This window comes from Mytilus californianus, unplaced genomic scaffold, assembly GCF_021869535.1.
Source record: "Mytilus californianus isolate M0D057914Y unplaced genomic scaffold, xbMytCali1.0.p SCAF_15, whole genome shotgun sequence".
In the NCBI taxonomy this organism is placed as follows: Eukaryota; Metazoa; Mollusca; class Bivalvia; order Mytilida; family Mytilidae; genus Mytilus; species Mytilus californianus.
The window spans coordinates 29,403,003-29,425,651 of NW_026262637.1; the positions used below are offsets into that span (position 1 = coordinate 29,403,003).

At 32.3% G+C, this 22,649-nt stretch overlaps 1 protein-coding gene across 5 annotated transcripts in view; it reads left to right on the top strand.

Annotated features, from left to right (window-relative positions):
• LOC127725833 (28S ribosomal protein S35, mitochondrial-like) overlaps positions 1–22,649 on the top strand; it is an 86,384-nt gene that overhangs the window by 31,933 nt on the left and 31,802 nt on the right. The window contains exons 7-8 of one of the 5 annotated variants that reach the window (XM_052233149.1): positions 18,566–18,635; positions 19,373–19,494. The exons of 1 other annotated variant lie outside the window; for it this stretch is intronic. In XM_052233149.1, the coding sequence (XP_052089109.1) occupies positions 18,566–18,635; positions 19,373–19,459 (157 nt within the window). In that variant the 3' untranslated portion in view covers positions 19,460–19,494. Of the gene's footprint in view, positions 1–18,565; positions 18,636–19,372; positions 19,495–20,744; positions 20,945–22,649 lie in introns of those variants that run through there. 3 more of the 5 variants (XM_052233150.1, XM_052233148.1, XM_052233146.1) reach the window with 3 other exon arrangements.

Sequence of the window (22,649 nt, forward strand, 5' to 3'; positions counted from 1 at the left end):
TAAATTTGTATCAGTAGTTTCAGAGAAGAAGATTTTTGCAAAAGATTACAAAAATTTACGAAAAATTGTTAAAAATTGATTATTAAGGGCAATAACTCCTAAAGGGGTCGACTGACAATTTTGGTCATGACAACTTATTTGTAGATCTTACTTTGCTGAACATTATTGCTGTTTACAGTTTATCTCTATCTATAATAATATTCAAGATAATAACCAAAAACTGCAAAATTTCCTTAAAATTACCAATTCAGGGGCAGCAACCCAACAACAGGTTGTCAGATTTGTCTGAAAATTTCAGGGCAGATAGATCTTGATCTGATAATCAGTTTTACCCTATGTCAGATTTCCTCTAAATGCTTTGGTTTCAGAGATATAAGCCAAAATCTACATTTTACCCCTATGTTCTATATTTAGCCATGGTGGCCATCTTGGTTGGTTGGCGGGGTCATCGAACACATTTTTATAGGACCGCAAAAAAATTTTTGTGGTCGTATATTGGTATGACGTTGGCGGCGTCGTCGTCGTCGTCTGGCGTCGTCCGAAGACACATTGGTTTTCGCACTCTAACTTTAGTTTAAGTGAATGGATCTCTATGAAATTTCACCACAAGGTTCAATACCACAAAAGGAAGGTTGGGATTGATTTTGGGGGTTATGGTACCAACAGTAAAGGAATTAGGGGCCAAAAATAAGCATTTTTGTAATTTCCAGACATAACTTGTGTGTTAGAGTATGGATCTCTCTGACATTGTACCACAAGGTTCCATATCACAAAAGGAATGCTGGGATTGATTTTGGGGGTAATTGCCTCAAAATTTTAGGAATTAGGGGCCAAAAAAGGGGCAAAAAACAAGCATTTTTCTAGTTTCATGACAATAACTTGTGTGTAAGTGTATGGATCTTTCTGAAATAGTACTACAAGATTCCATATCACAAAGGGAAAGCTGGAATTGAGTTTGCGGGTAATTGCCGAAACGTTTAGGAATTTGGGGCCAAAAAGGGGCCAAAAATAAGTATTTTTCTAGTTTCCAGACAATAACTTGTGTTCAAGTGTATGGATCTCTCTGAAATTGTACTGCAAGGTACCATACCACAAAGGGAAAGCTTGGATTGATGATGGGGGTAATTGCCTCAATATTTTAGGAATTAGGGGCAAAAAAGGGGCAAAAAACACATTTTTCTAGTTTCCAGACAATAACTTGTGTTGACAAGTGTATGGATCTCTCTGAAATTGTACTGCAAGGTACCATACCACAAAGGGAAGGCTGGGATTGAGTTTGGGGATGATGAATCATAAGGGGGTTCAAAAAATTTGAGGGGGGGGATTTTTTTTTTTTCCTTTTTTTTCTTTTTTTCCTTTTTTTTTTTTTCTTTTAAAATTTTCCATTTTAAGTTGGTTATTTCTGATTTATATTTAAAAGCAAATAATAATGATATGGTAGGAGATACACACCAAACAGGATGTGTAAATTATTATATAATAAGTATTGTGCAATAGCAAGAAATTTTCAATTGCACAGTATTGCACAATAGCAAGAAATCTTCAATTGCACAGTATTGCGCAATAGCAAGAAATCTTCAATTGCACATTATTGCACAATAGCAAGAAATATCCAATAGCACAATATTGCGCAATAGCAAGAAATTGTCAATAGTACAGTATTGCGCAATAGCAAGAAATATTTAATTGCACAGTATTGTGCAAAAGAAGATACTTCGTATAAATTGCTTATTTCTTGACCAATTTCAATGGGGTTTTATTCTTGAATTCTTAGGGTTCTTTAATATGCTGAATCTAACCGTGTATTTAGTTTTTGGATTTTGGGCCCCTTTTTAAATTGGTCCACATTGAGGTCCAAAGGGTCCAAAATTAAACTTTGTTTGATTTCATCAAAAATTGAATTATTGGGGTTCTTTGATATGCCGAATCTAACCGTGTATTTAGATTCTTAATTTTTGGTTCCGTTTTCAAATTGGTCTACATTAAGGTCCAAAGGGTCCAAAATTAAACTTAGTTTGATTTTAACAAAAATTGAATTCTTAGGGTTCTTTGATATGCTGAATCTAAACATGTATTTAGATTTTTGATTATGGGCCCAGTTTTCAAGTTGGTCCAAATCGGGGTCCAAAATTAAACTTTGTTTGATTTCAACAAAAATTGAATATATGGGGTTCTTTGATATGCTGAATCTAACCATGTATTTAGATTTTTGATTTTTGGGCCCCGTTATCAACTTTGTCCACATTGAGGTCAAAAGGGTCCAAAATTAAACTTTGTTTGATTTCATCAAAAATTGAATTCTTGGGGTTCTTTGATATGCTGAATCTAACCATGTATTTAGATTTTGGATATTGGACCATAATAGATGAATGTCCAATTTAAAATTTTTAAGTTCTTAGACCACATTCATTCTGTGTCAGAAACCTATGCTGTGTCAAATATTTAATCACAATCCAAATGCAAAGCTGTATCAAGCTTGAATGTTGTGTCCATACTTGCCCCAACTGTTCAGGGTTCGACCTCTGCGGTCGTATCAAGCTGCGCCCTGCGGAGCATTTTATTTAAACTAGATACCATAATGATGATTGTGGCCAAGTTTGGTTAAATTTGGCCCAGTGGTTTCAGAGGAGAAGATTTTTGTAAAAAGCTAACGACGACGGACGACGACGACGACGACGCCGACGACGACGACGACGGACGACGGACGCCAAGTGATGAGAAAAGCTCACTTGACCCTTCGGGTCAGGTGAGCTAAAAATAAGAAGATGTAGCATGATTGCCAATGAGACAACTCTCCACAAGAGACCAAATGACACAGATATTAACAACTATAGGTACCCATACCGCATAGTCAGCTATAAAAGGCCCCGAAATGACAAATGTAAAACAGTTCAAATGAGAAAACTAACGGCCTGATTTATGTACAAAATAATGAACGAAAAACAAATATGATATACAGCTATATTAAATATAACTTTCGTTAATCGAGTAATGTCTTTCTTTGTGGGCTTTATCTAGGGTTGTAACACAATGCATGATGTATAGTGGCAAGTAGATGGTATATCTTTCAGATCATCTATGTTTTGTCTGTTGTTTAGGGTGATAATGTTACTTACCATGCCGTTACATCAACTTATAATTGTATTATATACGTCTTAACATGCCTAGATTGCACAGTCGCCTTGTCCCCTCCTCTTAACTATAGCTGATTAAAATATATCATAGGATATCATCCTGCATTTATACTAATGAGATGAGAAGACGATCATTCTGCATTTATACTAATGAGATGAGTAGGTCGATCATCGTGTATTGGGATTAGTTGTCCTTGTTAAAAACCTACAAGAAGGTAACACCTCCCAAAGAGAGGTTCCAGCCCTGGTTGGGGAGGAAGAATCAGATCTACTCCATCATTGTTAAGTTGATTTTCTAGGCACTTTATAATAAATCTAACGCCTGGCATTTCTTAATCATAAGAAAGCCAATGGACAAGGTTTAATTATACAGTTGTTACTACACAAAGGGGGACCTAAATAAATATAAACATATATATATATATATACATAAGCATTGTTCGAATACCGCTAAGGGAAGAACAAAGGTATGCTGACGCGAATTTGAAGATCTAACATTGTAATAACAGTTGGGCTAAATTTGAGACGAATTATATATATGTATAATAATTCGTCTCAACAGAAATTTGCAGATCTAACATTGTTATATATTTTGTCTGAAATTTAGCCCAACAATGTTAGATCTGCAAATTTGCGTTTAAGACGAATTATATATATGAATATATATACTTAGTCTCACATTTTGCCCAACAATGTTAGATCTGCAAATTTGCTAAACAATTTTTTTTTCTTCCATCAGCGGGATTCGAACCCTTGCATCTGATACATTGTGGCAACACCGCCTGCACCGTGTCCAGGGCCTAAGACCACTCGACCAACTAGGCTATATAAAAAAATAGCTTTCGTAAGTTGAGTAATGCCTTTCCTCATTAGCTTTATCTAGGGTTGTAAAACCGTACATGATGAATAGTGGCAAGTAGATGGTATACCTTGCAGATCAGCTGTTTTTTTGCTCTTAAAAAGGATGATATATATTTATATATATAGATAGATGAAACAGGTTGTTGTAATATTCCAAACAATTCACATTGTATAATAAAAAGGTAAAGATGAAAATTAACTTAAATGTATTCATATAATCACATAAAGTCACATTGTATAATAAAAACAAAAATACACACGGAATGTTGATACATATTATCAAGTCCCTGCATTGTTATTTGTTTATTTTATACTTTTTGTAATTTGGATATACGTTTTAGTATGTTATAAATCAAATATGAGAATTTGAGTCAAATTGGTGAAGATTGATTTTACAGCTAATGCCCTTTCAACATAATTGGATAAAACAAACAAACAAAACACTGTCTTTGATTTATTAATCCTTTTCATATTTTCATGATCACTTGCAATAACCATAAACACAATACTGGAATTTAGTTTTTACAATGCCATTACGGTATATTTTGGGGACTTAAAATCTGGTTTCAAGATATAACGAAAAAGTATAAATAGAATCAAGCTCAATCTGCTGTCCTCATTAGTAGCTTCACACCAAAGAGGACAGCGCTTAATGTTAGGTTGATGTATATACATTTTTGGGGTAAAAAATCAAGTTGATTAAATAGTAATAATACAATTGTATCACCTAGTGAAAGAACGTTGGTATCAACCGTGTCAACTTTTTCATAATATAGAAAAAGGATGTGGATTGGAGATAAAATATTTGATAAACTTTATATGATAATGTATAAATATCAACTACTAATCAGATGTTGATTACTTATAATAAATGTGAAACTTTATATAATTTGATATCTATGTCATATATCATTTGCTGCTTAGCTCATCTAATTATTATTGTTTAGTCTTGTTTTTTTGGAATAAAATATAAAATAATGAATTTAAGTAAGATACCTGGTATCCTATCCGGTCATCGCTTCCATTGCTTTCAACTCACTTCTATTTTTAATCCAGAATGTTGAAGTTAAAAATGTTCATATAAATAAATACCTTGTGTAAAACAATCGAATTGCTTTCATTTTTATTTATTTTTCCAAAACAAAAAAATCAACAATGTTTTTTTTGGGTGTTATTCGTTTATCATACTTCCATGAAGTTTTACAAAATGGTTGCATATAATGTCATTTTAAGGAAGATAATGTACTATTGAATTGAGCATTGTATGTAGAAATATTAATCACTATATAACAATGCCATTATCCTTTGCTACCAGTCAAGCTTTGTAATATACTAGTACATTTAATTGCAATTATTTCATTTTATTCGATTTATAAATATTATACACACAAAGACAGTTTGTATTATGATATGATACATAGGTTGAAAGTCACATCCGAACATTAAAGATAACTATAGCTTTACAAGATATTTAATAATTTTGAAGTGCATAGCTGTCTTTAACCGCCGAACAGTGACCTATGCAAAGTGTTAAAGGTTTATTTAAATAGAATACTTATAGCAAAGTTAATCTATATATAACTGGTTTTAAACATTTTTAACTGAAATCAGAATAATGAATTAAAAGTCCAGAGGTAGATAGGACGTGAGTGCTATCTGTGAATGCAAATGAATTGGCAGAAATTCTCCTACCAATACCTTTATTACACCCCTTTAGTATGTACCATTTGTACACAAGGAAGTGTAAAATTCCGACATTTTGATTATATAAATGGCGTTTTCAAAGTCATTACCGAAAGGGCAGATCCCAGTAGGATGTCAACTGTGTGATGGGGGAAATAAGATAGAGTGGAAATGTATTGACTGTAACCTGTTGATGTGTGTTCGATGTAAAGATAGAGTTCATTTAAGGATTGCAAAAGACCATAGAATTGTAAACACCAAGAAGATAGGGGAACACGAAGACTCCTGGGAGAGTTTCGTTTTCAGTGACTTGAAATGCCAAGATCACCCAAACCAACCTTGCAGTCTTTACTGTAAAACCTGCAGTAAGGTTATCTGTCTGAAATGTATTGTCAAGTCTCATAATGGACATACCTTTGTAGATGAAGAGGAGCTTGAGGATAAAAAGAAGGAATTGAAAGAAGGACAGAAGAAAGTTAAGAGTAATTTAAGCAAATTATGCGCTGAAAAAGAGAAGATGATGGCTCCTGAAGAAACAAAAAATCAAAAACTAAAACAGATTGAGGAGAAAATTCTAGAACGGAAGAAAATAATTTTCAAGGCAGTGGAACAGTATGCTGATAATATTGTCAAAGATGTAGGTCGGCACTTCAAAACATTGAAACCGGTTGAAAAAACCAAAATTGATGAAAGGATTAAAGATTTTCATGAGAAGAATGAAACTTTGGAAAGTATCATCACATCTAGGGGTTTTATGCATTTTTTCAGAGATTTTGATAAATTGAAGGTTGCATTAAATGAAGATTTGCCTCAAGAAACCATGAATATTTCTTTTTTCCCAATTTTTGTTCCAGGTCAATTTACACGACTTAATTTTGGAACACTAGAAGGTAGTAAAAGATTTATAGACCACCATTCTCAAGTTGAATTAAAGGTAACAAATGAATGGACCACAGAGTTAATCAATATTAATTTCATTCTAAGTTGTTCTGATGGCACTCTGTGGATAGCTGACAATGTAAATGCACTGTTACAGCAAATAAAACTAAAACAAGACAATTTAAAGGTTTTATCAAGTTTCGACATTGAAATTTATGGATTAGATGAAATATCTTCCAGCAACATTCTTGTGTCAACAGGTGAAACTAGATTGAAGTTGATCAATAGAAAAACACAAAAAATAACCGACTCTGTTTTTGATATTGCACCGTTCATATCAAGGGCTGTTCATATCACTAAGGACAAGAAAGTCATTATTACAGCCAGAATTCCAGGGAAAGCATTCCCGGTTACAGGAAGACGTATTGTCATTGTAATGGATCAAGAAGGAAACCGTCTCATTGAATATGATAATGATAACAAGAACACACCTTATTTCATGCTTCCTTTAACCGCAATAAGCACTAATCATGGAAATATCTGCGTAGGAGATCGCTTAGATGATGATAATAGAGGAAGAGTGGTTGTGATTGATGCGGACGGAAATACCAAAGCGATATATACTGGTCATCATGATGTCAATACTGAAGACAAAGTATTTGTGCCTTCTGGTTTGATTGCTACGATATCAGATAACATTGTGGTTACAGATTGGCAGAATAATCTAGTCCATATTTTGAACAGTGACGGAAACTTCATTTTATACCATAGCGTGTATGATATTGGAATCGAATATCCACAATCTCTTGCTCTGTCAACACCAGGACACCTTTTTATAGGATGTACAGGATATCTGGACTGTCCTGAAACTTTCAGGGCCAAACTTTACGATATTGAATATTCAGGTTTTTAGTGCGCAGAAGAAATCAACATCATTGTGGACATTTAAAAGTTGTATATCTAAAAGAGGGACGAAAGATACCAGAGGCACAGTCAAACTCATAACACAACCTTTAAGATAATTTAAATATTTTCATAGAAGGATATTAAAACAAACATGTAAGGCAATCTGTGTTGATTTTAAAGTGTTAAAGCTGTTATCCTAATGCTAGCAATTTATAGGTTTTGTTAACTTGCTTGCTTTGTTTGTATAAATGTTTGCTCAAGCATTGTAATTAAGATTGACATCTGCAATCAATAGATATGCGGGACTTCAACTTGTTTACATTATACATGACACCCAATAGCATTTAAGTATCAATAATGTATATACAAGCTGAAGCCCCGCCTATCTATTGATTGCAGATGCCAATCTTAATTACAATGCTTGAGCAAGCCAACCAAACATTTAAATTGCTAGCATTAGGATAACAGCTTTAAACTTAATTAAGGACATACATTAGTTAAATATGTAAAGTAGGAAGACCGTTGGGGATGATATTAAGCCTGTGTTAATTAAACAAAAACCTGAATTTTGAAATTATTATTTGTGTATCACTGAATGCTATTAAAAAAGAGATTTATTAACGATGTATTACTTGAGCAAAAGTGTAATAGCTGTAAAATTGTACTGATCTTTTGTGAGATAATTCTGTTTTTAATTTGTTAAATGTCTTATTAAGACTTCAGATGATTTTTCATGATTTTCATGTGGCAACTTTCTCAAATTGTACTTAGTAGTTCACAAATGCAGAAATTCATAGTTTTAGCTGTAACAGAGTAATTGATAAGGTGTGTTCAGTTTCCCTAAAAAAAATTGAAGGAAGAACTTTTTGAGCACACCTCCAGTGATCGTATGTGCCAGCAGTCAGATATCAGAAACTAGCTGGTCAATTACCTTGTTACTTTATATTGTTCATCTATGGGAGTCAATAAATGTGGTGTAAGAAGAAGGTCATGTTACCCATATTAGTTTATAAAGTTCTACACCTAAGTTCACATCATTGTAACTATAAGTAGAAGGATTATCTTGACTAGAGAAATTTTGCATTTTAGTGGACTCATTGGCGCTCATACCACATCTTATTTCTATAAATCATCATCCATGCAAAGCAGGGAACAATAAGAACACTATTTGACCTATATTTCACACTTTATTAATTGTGGTTGATCTGTCTGAATTCATATCTTGGTGAACACGAACAAATAGGATCAGTTAAACCTTTGTAATTAAACATTATAAGCTCACCTGGCGAAAACGGCCAGTGTGAGCTATTGTCGTCACTTGGCATCTGACCTCCTTGGTGGTCTCATGGTAGCGTGTTCATCTCGTGTATTAAATCCCTTGCCGGGTTCAACCAAAGACTTGAAAATTGGTGTTTTCTGCTTCCCCGCAAAGCATGGGGCATTGAGGAGTAAGAGCAAAGGTTGGTTGGTCAGGAGTCAGAATAATTTGCATGGGTGGTGTAACATCTATTCCTGCGGACTGTTACCTTGTGGACAAGCACGTTAAAAATCCGATTCAGCGTGTCTGTCTTGTACAAATCAGGGTTAATTTTCATATCACATTTGCATGTTTTCTTTCTGAATATGCATTTAACTTTTTAACAGCCATCCATCATCCCCATTCGTTGTTGTCCTCTGTTAACTTCAACAAAAACTTATCTGTAACTACTGAGCAAAATCGCATTGGCACACATCTTATGTCTATGGTAATTATTTTGCCCAGCCCCGTCAGTCATGGTCAATTGACTTTGAACATTTTGCTTCGTTTACATGTTGAATATTGTGATTATGTCAGTTTAAGGGAATCAACTAATGGAAGTTTATTCATATTTGTTATTCAGATATATAGGCATTGGCAGGTCCCATTTCCATGGAGATTATTTGGCCCCTCCCCCTCGTCATGGTCTATTTATTGAAAGTTTGTTTAGTTTACATTATAAAGTTTGTGATTAGGTAAGTTGAAGGGGAACCACTCGTGAAAGGTCAATGATATTTAGTATGCAGTTATATTATCATTTGCACATCTGAGATTAATTCTGCTCCGTCTGTCATGGTCTATTGACAGAAGCTTTTGCTAGTTTGCATGTTAAAGTGTGTAATTAAATGTTTTATGGCCAGTCAATGATGTTTGGTATGAAGTTGTATAAAAATTGGCTTTTTATTTTTCATGGAGATTATATGACCCTGCCTCATATCATTATCATGGTTCATTGATTTTGGAACTCTTACATCCTTTGCTTTCAAATATTCGGCTTTGAGCGTTCCTGATGAAGGTTTACCCAGAAAAGCGCTTCGGACGCATGACATTTATTCGTTTTTGTTCATGTCGGTTTAAGGGCAACCATCTATGATAAGTAAATGGTATATAGGAATTATATGCTTTACATGATTGTTTTAACTAAATTTTTGCGTTTTTGCCTAATGTCTTATTGAGAAAAAACTTTGAATAGCAAAAATGATCCACAGTGCTAGATTTACAAATTCGTCAGTAAAATCCTAATAATGTTTGATGAAACTATAGTAGGTAAAGACAAACTTTAAACAGCAAAAATGATCAGCAAGACAAGATTTACAAATTGGTCAACATAGAAGAATTTGTGTGAAACTACTGAAAAGTAAAAAAAACCCAATGTAAACAGCAAAAGTGACGACCAGGAGAAGAACTACAAATTGGTCAACATAGACTATATTGTCGCATTTCTTATTTGAGGTATTGCCCTTTAATGATGATTTCTACACAGTATTGTGTTCTGGGCAAACAGTATAGTTTGTATATTGTCAGCAATGCCAATGCAAGATCAACAACAAAGATGTGTTAGTTATTAATTATATTCTAATCAATCTACAATGTTGAAAAGTGGTTCTTAAAGATGCTCATAACTTCAGCTGAGCAACACAAGCTCTTTAGAACCTGTCGGCTAAGTAGACCAGCATTAATGCAAAATAATATCTTCGTGACATTCATTTTTGACTTAATTGACTTTGGTTAAATTTTACATTCGAGTTTACATTTCTGAAACCCTAACTTAATGGGTCATCCAAAATACAAGTAGTTTAACATGCATTTTGGAAGGCACTACAATTCAGCCTTTTACTTTTTGTCATTTCTAAGTGCTTATCTCTGTCACTATAAGTAATAAGATCAGAAACACTTCTGTATTCATGGTTGTACTGAGGATTCATATATTTTCGTGTTTTTAGGAAAGATTGTATTTTCGTGGATGATTGATTTTGTTGTTTTGATAAATCTATAAAAACCTATAGAAAATTTGTACTTGTTGAAAATTTAAAGTCGTGGTTAACTTATACCCACAGGCCTCTGAAGAACGAAGCTTGATTTCCGAAGAACAATAATGAATCCACAGTATGCATTTTGCATAGTAGATCAGCATAATGGCATACTTATATGTTTATGACCTATATTTTCCGGCTTCATTGACTCTGGTTAGGTGTTATATCCTAGTGCATATCTCAGGAACCATAATGGATGTTATCATCCAAACTTGTGGAAATATGCATTTTGGGGAGTCTGCCAGCATCCAAGCAAACCTAAGTTGTAGTAATTCAGTTTATGCGATCATACTTTACCCCTTGATGCGTTTTCAGATTTAAGGCTCATATGAACATTCTTTATTGTGTGAAATGTTTTCAGATTCATTGTTAATCAACTTCCTGTTTGACAAATTCTGAAAGCGGGGATAGCATTAGTGAGAAGTAGCTCACAGTTTTACTTAAAAGCTTAATATTTCAAAAATTAGAAGACCTGGATGCTTCAGACTTTGCATATAGATGCCTTATGTTATGAAGTTTCCGTCTGTAATATATCCATTGTCCTTGACCTCATTTTCATGGTTCAGTGACTACTTTAAAAAAAAGTTAAGATTTTTTGTAATGTTAATTTCTGTCTTATTTTGAGTAATAGGATAACTATATTTGGTATGTGCTTACCTTGCAGGCGTCATCTGACCTATCAGAAAGTTTTCACTTGTCCTCGACCTCATTTCATGGATCAATGAACATGGTTAAGTTTTCGTGGTCTTGTCAATATCTCAAATACTATAAGCAATAGGTCTACTATATTTGGTGTATGGAATAATTTTAAAGTGTACATGTTTGTCTGACAGGATTTATCTGACCTTGATATCATTGTCATGAACCTTAAAAAATATTAAGTTCATGTGCTACTTGTAGTAAAACCTTTATCTTTAAGACTCAACATAAAATCAATGGTCAGTCAAACAGGCGAGACTTTTCAGTGGGTGTTATTTGTTCCCTTATGAATGGAACTCTGATAAGACCTTTTGCCAGAAAATTTTATCATCATGTGTAGTTGGCTATACTGTATCATAGTAGATATCACAATTGTAAGGGGAGTAAGATGGAGGTAATAACCTCACGTTTTAAAATTGTATATTTTACAGAAAATTCAAATTTTGACCAGAATTTAGCTTGTAATTCCCTTTGAATACAATCACTGTAATATAAAAGAATGTAAATTTATGCATGCGATCAGTTTATTTGAGATGTGGAGCTGGCATGTCAGTAACTGCTAGTAGTTATTTGTTAAGTTACGATGATCATTGTCATTTTACTTAGTTTCTTCTGTTACCTATTCTAACATCGGACTCCGACTTCTTTTAAACTAAGTTTTACTTTGCGTATTGCGGTGTGTTTATTCATTTCACATTGGCTAGATGTACAGGGGAGGGTTGAAATCTCACAAAACATGTTTAACCCCGCCGCATTTTTGCGCTTGTCCCAAGTCAGGAACCTCTGGCCTTTGTTAGCCTTATGTGTTTTTGAATTTTGGTTCATTTATATGTATCGGAGTTTAGTGTGGCGTCCATTTCGCTGATCTAGTACACATTATTGTTGAGGGTCAGCTGAAGCCCGAATCCGGGTGTGTGATTTTCTCGCTGTGTTGAAGACCCATTGGTGGCCTTGGGATGTTTTCTGCTCTTTGGTCGGGTTGTTGTCTCTTTTACACATTCCCCGTTTCCATCCTCAATTTTATGGGTATTTGGTTGATTTTATCACGCATATACACACTTATATGCAAGTATATAATTAATATGAATTGTTTATACTAAATATTTGTAGAATTTCGTCAAGAATGAAGGTATGATTCCCGAGAAGTATGGAAAGTAGGATTTGATGAAGATACATAATTTTCCACACTTAACACCACCTCACATGAATGAAAAAAAAAAACAGTGTCAAGCTTTGAAATGTAGGAATACATAAAAGGAATGACTGTTATCAAATTAGAAAAAAAGATGTATTCTATCTACTGGTAGGTGTATCTGATACATTTATTTTCGTGTGTTCGAATTTTCTGGAACGAGGAAAATTGTATTTTTTGTGGATATTTGATTTCATGGTTTTTCCAGAGTCAGCTTATGGAAAATATGTACTTTGTTGAACATTTAAATTTGAGGTTCACCAATATAAAAGGAATCCTAAAAATTGGTATCCCATGAATAATAATGAATCCAATGCAGTTATTTGCCAAAGGTAAGTTATTTTTGTTTTTGTTTTGCCTCCTTCTTGAAGTATAACTGAATGAATCTCTCAAACTAAAAGCGTAAACAAACACATTACATTAAGAAAAATATGATAGTGAAGATACACAAAAAATAAAGCATCAGATTCATATGAAACTCGACAAACACTCAATTATTAAATCTAATTAATGTAATTTTAGAAGTTTTTCTTATTAAAATATATGTTGCTAAACTTCTTTTTACTCGGTATTTAGATGTGTATGCAATATTTAAAACTTAAATGGTACTTTCGTTGTGTATTCATTATAGAGTCTTTTATTTCCTGATGGTTTATTTAAATCCTTATACTCTTTTTTCCTGCATCAATAAAATTGTCACCATATAATATGCCATTTTATATAAAATCTTGTAGAACGTCACCAAACAAACAGTTATCTCAAAATTAAAATTAGACACAATAAAGTACCTTATTATCTACAGTTATCCAACTTGCAACACAATAAGATAAAGTTATGATTGAAAAATGAAAAATAGACACATCAGGTATAAACAGTAAATAGTTATATCATTTAAGCAAGTTAAGAAAAAAAAAATCTTAATCAATCAGAATGTGAAAACATAGATCGACCTTCAAATCAAAACATTCAATTGTGTAGCTTTGACAAACAGAACACTTTTTTATTGCAGAATTATGTACACCTTGGCCAGAGGGTCTGGAAGGACAAGAGATTGACAGGCTTTTCCCATTAGAATCTGAAACAAATGACTACTGTTTTGCAATTAATTTCATCAGGGATCCTAGAGCTAGGAATGTCACAGTCAAGGTAATTACATTAGCGATCTTAGAGGTGGAAATTTCGCTGTCATCATAATACCATCCACGATCGTATTACTAGGAATTTCACAGTTAAGGTAATTTCATAAGAGATCTTAGAGCTGGCAATGTCACTGTCGATGTTACACTTATCAAGACCCTATATCTAGGTATGTCACAGTCAAGGTAATAACGTCTGGGATCCAAAGGTAATACTATCCGAAATCCTAGACATAGAAACTTTAAAGTCAAGGTCATAACATCTAAGTTCATAGAGTTAGAAATATCACAGTTTAGGTAATAACATCCTACAACTTGAAATGTTCCAGTCAAAGTGTTAACATAGTTATATCATAGAGCTAGAAATTTTTCAGTCTATATATTATTGTCCTTGGATTGTAGAGATAGCAGTTGTTCAGTCAGGTGGGTACAGTGAAAGAAGAGCCAATGCATTGTGCATATGGGGTAAACTCGTTTTAAGCTCACCTAGCCCTTTGGACCATGTAACCTGTTGCTATCATTTGGCGTCCGTCATTGTCGTCATCGTTAACTAAAAAAAATCCTCTAAAACCACTTTGCTCTGAATGATCCTTAGTATAAAAATTGTGTTTTTTGTTCCAGCCAATCAATAAACATGGCTGAAATGGCTTAAAAAAGAACATAAGGGTAAAATGCATCAATTGTCTAATATCTTGAAAGCCATAATACATGTAAATAGGAAAAATCCAATGGAGCAAATATGCTTAGAATGTCAAGATCTACCAACTTAAGGCCTCCACCTAAATGATCAGATGACTCTTTATAGGAGTTATTGCCCTTAAATATTGAATTTTTACAAACTTATGTGTTACTTCCCATTATCTTGAAAATAAAAAAAAACATAAAAAAAGATCAGCAATACATGATCTACAAATATGTCAATATGACCGAAACCATTAGTAACTCATTATAGGAGTTATTACCCTTTAATGATGATATTTGAATACCGGTGATTTTCTTATTTTGTCCATTATCTTAAAAACTATTGAAACAGATAAATAAAAATTGTAGGCAGCCAAAATGATCAGCAATACAAGGTGTTTATAAATGCCGATATCACTGAAACATTTGGGTGACTTATAGGAGTTATTGCTTTGAAATGACAATTTTTTAATGATTTTCATGTTTTTTTCTTTTGTCCTAAAAACTATAATAGATAGGAAGAAATTTGATTTGGACGCAGTTGATCAGCAATGCAAGATCTATCAAAATTCCTGGTTGTTATCATTAAGTTACAATGTTTTACTAATTAATGGGTTTTTGTTTATTATCTTTGAACTATGATACAAATGTAGATAGGTAGAAGCTGAAAACCACCTCTAAAATGATTAGCAATACAAGATCTATAAAGTCAAAAACAGTTGATTGACTTCTTCTAGAAGTTATTGCCCTGAAATTCCTTTTTTGTTTTTTTTTATAAAATTTAGCATTTAGCATACTAGTATTGATACCAAATTACAAAAAAAGCCCTGATTTGTAGTTGCTAAGAAAAATGCTACAAAGTCATTGAGATGACTAATGCATGGTGGTCAGGACACCTCTCTACAGAATGAAGAATGTTAAAACTTACCCTTTATTGAACCCGATTTGCAAAACTTAAAAATGATGTTACCACTATCTAAAAACAGAAATATAATAGAAATAGGTAAATAATAAAAAAATTACACAATTCCATTGACCCTTAAATACAGGTCAAGTTTGAATATGCCCTGTCAGAGTTTTTATTTGAATTTGTGCTGCCGCATTTATATATTTAGAAGTTGTCTCCTTTTGATGTTAATCAACAAAATGTCAGCTGTTTAAGAATAAACTCACCAATGATACCAGGATTAACATTTTGTAGGCTATACACGCTTTTCGTCTACAAAAGACTCATCAGTGACGCTAGAATCAAAAAGTTAAAAAGGCCAAATAAAGTACGAATTTGAAGAGCATTGAGGACCCGAAATTCCGAAATGTTTTGCCAAATACATAGAAGATAATCTATTCCTGGGGTGATAAATCCTTAGTATTTCAAAAAATTCAAAGTTTCATAAAGAGTTAAAAGTAAAATAACAAAAATATACTCCAAGGAAAATTCAAAACGGGAAGTCCCTGAACAAATCCCTGGCAAAATCAAAAGCTCAAACACGTCAAACGAAAGTAAAACAACTGTCATATTCCTGTATTGGTACAGGCATTTTCTTATGTAGAAAATGGTGGATTAAACCTGGTTTTAAAGCTAGCTAAACCTCTCACTCGTATGACAATCGCATAAAATTTCATTGTATTGACAACAATGTGTGAACAAAACAAACATACATAATAGGTAAAAATGTCAAAAATACGGGTACAGCAGTCAACATTGTGTTATAATCTCAATCACTATAAAAACAAACAAATATGTCAACAAAGAAAAACAAAATGGCATATACACAAAGCACATACGCAACATTGAAACACAAGAATACAAAAAAATGACAACAGCACAACAACACAATGGCGGGATGTACAAGTACCGAGCCACGTCTAAAGGATATTACCAAAAATGGACCAAACAGTTAACGTTAATAATTTACAAAGACAAATAAAAGAACACTATAACAAGTTATAAAGATGATAAACAACGTCAGTACCTAGAATCTATACATCAAGACCATCATGTATTATTTGTGAAGTTGATACGGAATATTTATCAACAAGGTATTGGTATCTTCCGATGAACTTTTTTAGAAAAAGGACGAGACGTTCTTTGACATAACCCTGGTTCATCAACTTTTTGCTCAGACACTTGTGACGTTTTACAAAGTCTGAGTAGCAGCTGCAAGCTCTTGAATACCGAATGAGTTGGGAAATGTATATCCCATATGCAGGTGAAGTTGGTATATTGCTACTAAGGTGGGGGAAATTGATATTTTCAAAATTAAAATCGTCTCGTTTGTCATAGATTCAGGTACTGAGATGACCGCTGATGTCAAATTCGAGGTATAAGTCTAAAAATGATTAATTTATAATTATATTATCATATCAATGATAATTCATGACAGCACCTACTGGGCTAGTGATTTTAGTTAGTGTTGACATCCAATAAATGCACAAATTGCAATTAATTTGCACAATTTGAAATCATAAATGATCCATAACTTTGTTAAGTTAAAGTTTTGACATCCATGTTTAAGTATAACAGTGTTGTTTTAAGATAAAGAGCCAAATACATGTGGGTATTTCCAAAAATATGCAATTAGGCCATTAGAAATAAAGTATTTGTCCTGCTAGACTTAAATTGTACAAAAACTAAAACACCAATATGATATAGAACTAATAAATTTACAAAGGTTGAAATTTTTTTCTGATAATTCTTAATGAATGAAACTGAGTGAAGCATATTCTAACAAAGTTAAATATTTATTTATGAAGTCAGTCTAATGTATTATATATAAACATAGTTGAGTCTGTATCAAACAGTGTTTCTGTTATGACAAAGCAGCCAAAAGGAAATTTCTTCATCTAGTTGTAAATCGTAATGACAATGTCAAAACGAAGATTCTCTTACATCTGATAGGTTTGATAATTTTTTTTATACCCCTCTCCAACAAGATATACTGATTTACTTCTGCTGTCCACCTTTATTTCATACATTTCTGTAGCATTTTTCTAAGCAACTACAAATCAGGGCTTTTTTGTAATTTGGTATCAATCCTTAGCTTGGTAAGATATATTATGTCACATAATTTCAGATTCGTTTCTTATCTACTTCCTACATGACACATACATGTAAGTTCTTCACATTGATGCATGTATAAGCAATTTCCATCCAATTTTGCTCAGCAACTACAAATCAGGGTTTCTTGATATTTGGTACCAAAATTTATATTGGTAAGCTGTAATGTGTGACATATTTTCAGACCATGACATCTGATTACTGGTTGCTGCTATCATATAAAATTTATGTCCTTCACATTGATACATGTGTAAAAAAATCTGTTGCATTTTGCTCACCAACTACAAATCAAGGTTTCTTGATATTTGGTTCCATGCTTCATATTTGTAAGCTTTAATTTTGACACATAATCAGGTCTGTTACTTATTTACTTCATTTATTTGTTCATGTCCTGAACATGCATGAAATATTTTCCACTTGACGTTAATCAATCAATATTTACTTCCTGTTTGTCAGATACTTGTTTGTTCTTTACATTGATGCATATTTAACAAATTTTTAATTCATTTTTAAACACAGCTTCTAGATATCTGATACTAAGTTAAATATTAGTTACCTAAATCCTATGCTTTGCTACTTTCTGATGTCTACCTCCATACTGTTTGGTATATATGTATGTCTTTCCACTACAAAGGGAGGGTATAAATTAGTGAGAACCAGCTCACAATATCTTATGTATTTTTCTGTTTTATAAAACAAAATCTTATATCAGAATTATAGTTGTATATAAGTATTATGTGTCACTTTTACAAAAAAGAAATTTTGAAGTTATAGAAAAATATTATGAAAGAAAATTCAAGAAATACAAAAAAATAAATGTTCCAAAGTTAAGTACAACATAATATTAAATAACATGTATGTTTCTCTCAAGGATTAATCTAAAAAAATAATTTTGTTGTTCTGAATATATGGAATTATTTGAGAAAATTTATTAAAGAATACATAGTTGTTTCTAAATCTCAAGACCACAGTATTTTCCTGATCCCTACACGTATTTCTATTTCAGATGTCCATTAAAAGCACAGAACTTTGACTATATAATGTATCTAATCGCAGTATTATATCATGAATCATTGGTAAGCTGTATAAATTGTAAAAAACATACAACAATCAACAGTTATCATACATAGAAATGATAAGAAAAGGCAAAAAACTGTTCCTATATGTCATCATTTCACATTAATGAAAGAATGTCTTCCTCATTGAGTAAACTCAATAACTTTGAGACATCCACTGTATGATGATTTCTGTCACCAAAGAACTTTGTCTGCAACAGGACCATGCAATACTGTGCATTCATTATTTTTCATGGGATACCAATTTTCATTGATTTTGTGGGAATAGGTGGACCACAAATTTAAATGTTCAATAAAGTACAAAATTTTTGATAGGTTTTTAAGCAGACTTTAGAAGAACCATGAAATCAAATATCCATGAAAATAAAATTTTTCCACAATCCATGAAAATTGGTACCCACGAAAAAAATAATAGGTAGAAAGAATGACAAGGGCATATTTTGGCTCTCTGAAATGGAAAATCAAAAAGCGTTATAAATGCATCAAATATAATCCTTCTTTGGGAAATACAGAAAATATCATCAGAATGAAGATAAAAATACTAAATTCTACCTACGTTCTGATATTTTTTTTTTTAAAGAAAAACGAATTCCATATGCTATTCTGTTGTATATTCAAATTTTCACTAGTGTAACTTGATGTAAATTCATGAATTTCGTAAACTTTTAAAATTATTTTCTGACAACTAATGTGTCGGAATTTCATAATTCAAATCATTAAAAACATGTAATTTTCAGGTTAAAGAACCATGGGAAGATGAGATCACTTTAGAGGATATGTCTAGAATTCCATGGAAATATTCTTCATCCAGGAAGAACCTTTAAAGATGTTAGCAACCACAAATAACATAAATATAAAGGTATACCAAAGCTTTAACAGCTTTTAAAATAAGCATGCATGTTACAAAATCGAGTTCTTATTAGAGGTCATCACATTGTGTCTCTCACATTCAATGACAATGATTTACCTACTTTTATTATAGATTTAAAAGTATTGATGGTGAGAAAATTTGAAAGAATGTTTTTTTCTTCCAGAGGGGAGAAAGTAAACAAAAATAGTATTTGTTATACTGATAGCTTAGGAAATATAGTGTAATTGTGCAGGTAGGATCTTGCTACAGACTGCTTTGTGATAAAATTTAGACTGAGCTTATCAGTCTAATACAAAGAACAAGGCAAAATTCATATCACATCAGATATTATCATCCTGAATAAAGAATTTGCCACTGGATATTAAACATGCATTAATTTTCTTCAGGTACTTCATTTTTTCTCCACCGACATTGTCACCAGCCTAAATGGGAGGGATAAATAGTTATATTTGTATAACATTCTTATATAATGCTTGGCGTCACTATTGAATTTGCAATATCTGTTGTATTTTTACAAATGCTGGAGGTCAAAATTGACATTTCTGCAAGAATTGCTTGTCATGATATTATATCAAATCTTTAAAAAAGAAAGTTTATTTTATTTGTACATTTTTTAATAATAAAATTTTGTTTTTTTTAGAACCTTTTTTGTTTCATCAGTTCAAAATGGCTGCCAAGCAATCATGTCTTATAGGTCTAAATTTAAATTGAAATAATGCATTCATGTCATGCTCTATGTAACCTTAAAATTGGTAGGCATTATATTTGTTAAAAGTTTACAACTCACTAATGTTGGGTATACAGATATTAACAAATATAATTGCTATCCATGTTTAAATAAGCATATAATATGACATGAAATAATTATTTCTTAATTAATGCAAGTCAAAAAAACAATCACAGTTAGAATTGTCCACTGCAGTGTTTTATTGACAATGATATACTCTAATTTGTCATTTTCATTGCATTGTGTTTTGTCCTTTTTAAATATTTTTTCTGTCCATTGTCACGTATGAAAAGGGGGAAAACAAACATAATAATAGAAAGAAAATGAAAATATACTGACCCGTTTTCTCTCATTGACATTTCTGAAAAAAAAAGTGAAATCATTTTTCTTATTCTTCCTTTTTTCTATTATAGGATGAGAATTTATTTAATCATTGTGTTGTATAGAATATTGTATTATTTTCCATATAATTGCATTGCTGGATTTTTATTCTTCTTTCTTTCCATATTAGGATGAGAATTTAACACAGGAAGATCAAGAGAAGTTAAAACAGTTGGACAGTGAAATTGATGAAAAATACAAAGCATACAAATCTACTGTCTTAAACCTAGTGAATGCAGGAGAAACAGAGAAAAACATTGAAAATTATAAAAACTCTGTTTTAGAATTGATGAATCTACCAAAATTTGAAGTCCATTAAAGTTAAAGATATCAATAAGTAGTGGATGTTTATGTTGAAGATAAAGTAAATGCAATAAAGCCAGCTCAACAAAAAACGAACAAGACAATTATACTTTACCCACGGTCCAAATCACAGAGGGAGAGAATTATAAAATTTGAGAATGTCATGAGAAATTAATCATAGTGATGTCAGAAACAAACAAAAAATATATTTTTATTTTCATTATTGTTGAACCTCCTCACTTCTCTCGTGGTAGCAGGCTTACTAGAGTGTGGGAGGTGGTTGGTTTGATTGCCAGCCTGTTCAATCCTAAAAACTTAAAAACTAGTATTTGCTGCTTCTCTGCTAAGCATACAGCATTTTGGGGTATGAGGAAAACCTGGTCGGCTTGGGGTCAGAATTATATGTCTGTGTAGGGTAACATGTATCCTGTGGACTCTTACCCTGTGAACTAGCATGTTGAAAAATCTTAATACTCTGTGTATCGTTTTAGTACAAAGCAGCCAGAGTTTATATTCATATCACATTAACATGTTTTCATCCTGAATAGGCATTTTATTTTCCCACTGGAAGTTTAACAGCCATCCATAATCATTATTATTTGTGTTGAGTTGAATTATACTGCAAAACCTTCCTCTCGTGAAACTGTTCTGAAGTCTTCAATTGATATACAATCACAAGTACAAGGAACATTTGTATATCATGCACATGAAAAATAACATGAGCATAAACACATGACAAATTAAAACAACATTTATATACAGTCGACTCTCGTTATCTCGAAGTCAGTCGCACCAGAGAAATATTTCGAGATACCCGTAGTTCGACTCAAACGAAAACCGGAAGTTTGACAGACCAAGGGACACAACTCTTGCTTACCTTGGTAAAGCTAAAATAAATCCGGATGAATATAGGAAGGGGATCAATATTCTGGTCTCATATCGATGGATTTGTATGTTATGGTCTTTCATTATTATAATAACATTGTTTTCACTTATTTAATTATTTCTTTGAACAGTTAAAAAAAATTTTCTGTGGCTTTTATCCGAGAGAGTAATTTCCAATAGATCTAAGCGTTATTTAAGTCATTTAAATTTGACAAAATTGTTTATTCTTGGATACAAGATATTTTAGAAATTTAGATTTATTTTTATTTTCTTTTATCTCAATCTTTCTTTTAATAAAAAATACAAAAAGATAAAAGACGCCGATTGAGTAGTTTTTATGTGATCACCAACGGAAGTCTTAATTCCCACTTTATACACATTCAAGCTCATCAGTGTAAATCACGATTAATTTAATCAATTTTTTTTGTAAACATTTTAAATAATTTTTCATAAACTTTAACAATGTATCACTAATTAATTATCATGGTGATAAAAGATAATCTTAGGTAAACACTTGTGGAAATAGAATGTCATAAATCAATACCTTGGTCAGTGACCAGAAATTTAATTACATGTGTATTGTCAGATTAACTCTTCAATCCATTTAAATCCCGGAGGTCATGTTTTGACATATGTGTATTAGTTCGAGACAAATAATGAATTTTGAATGCTTTTGTTAAATTTGGGACCGTAAATTTAGTTCGACTCAACCGAAATTTTGACTCATCCAATTTCGACTCATCAGGAGTCGAAATACATCTATTTATATGGAACAAAGTTCGGGACCACGAGAAAACTTCGACTCATCCGAAATTTCGAGTCAACCGAGTTCGAGACAACGAGAGTT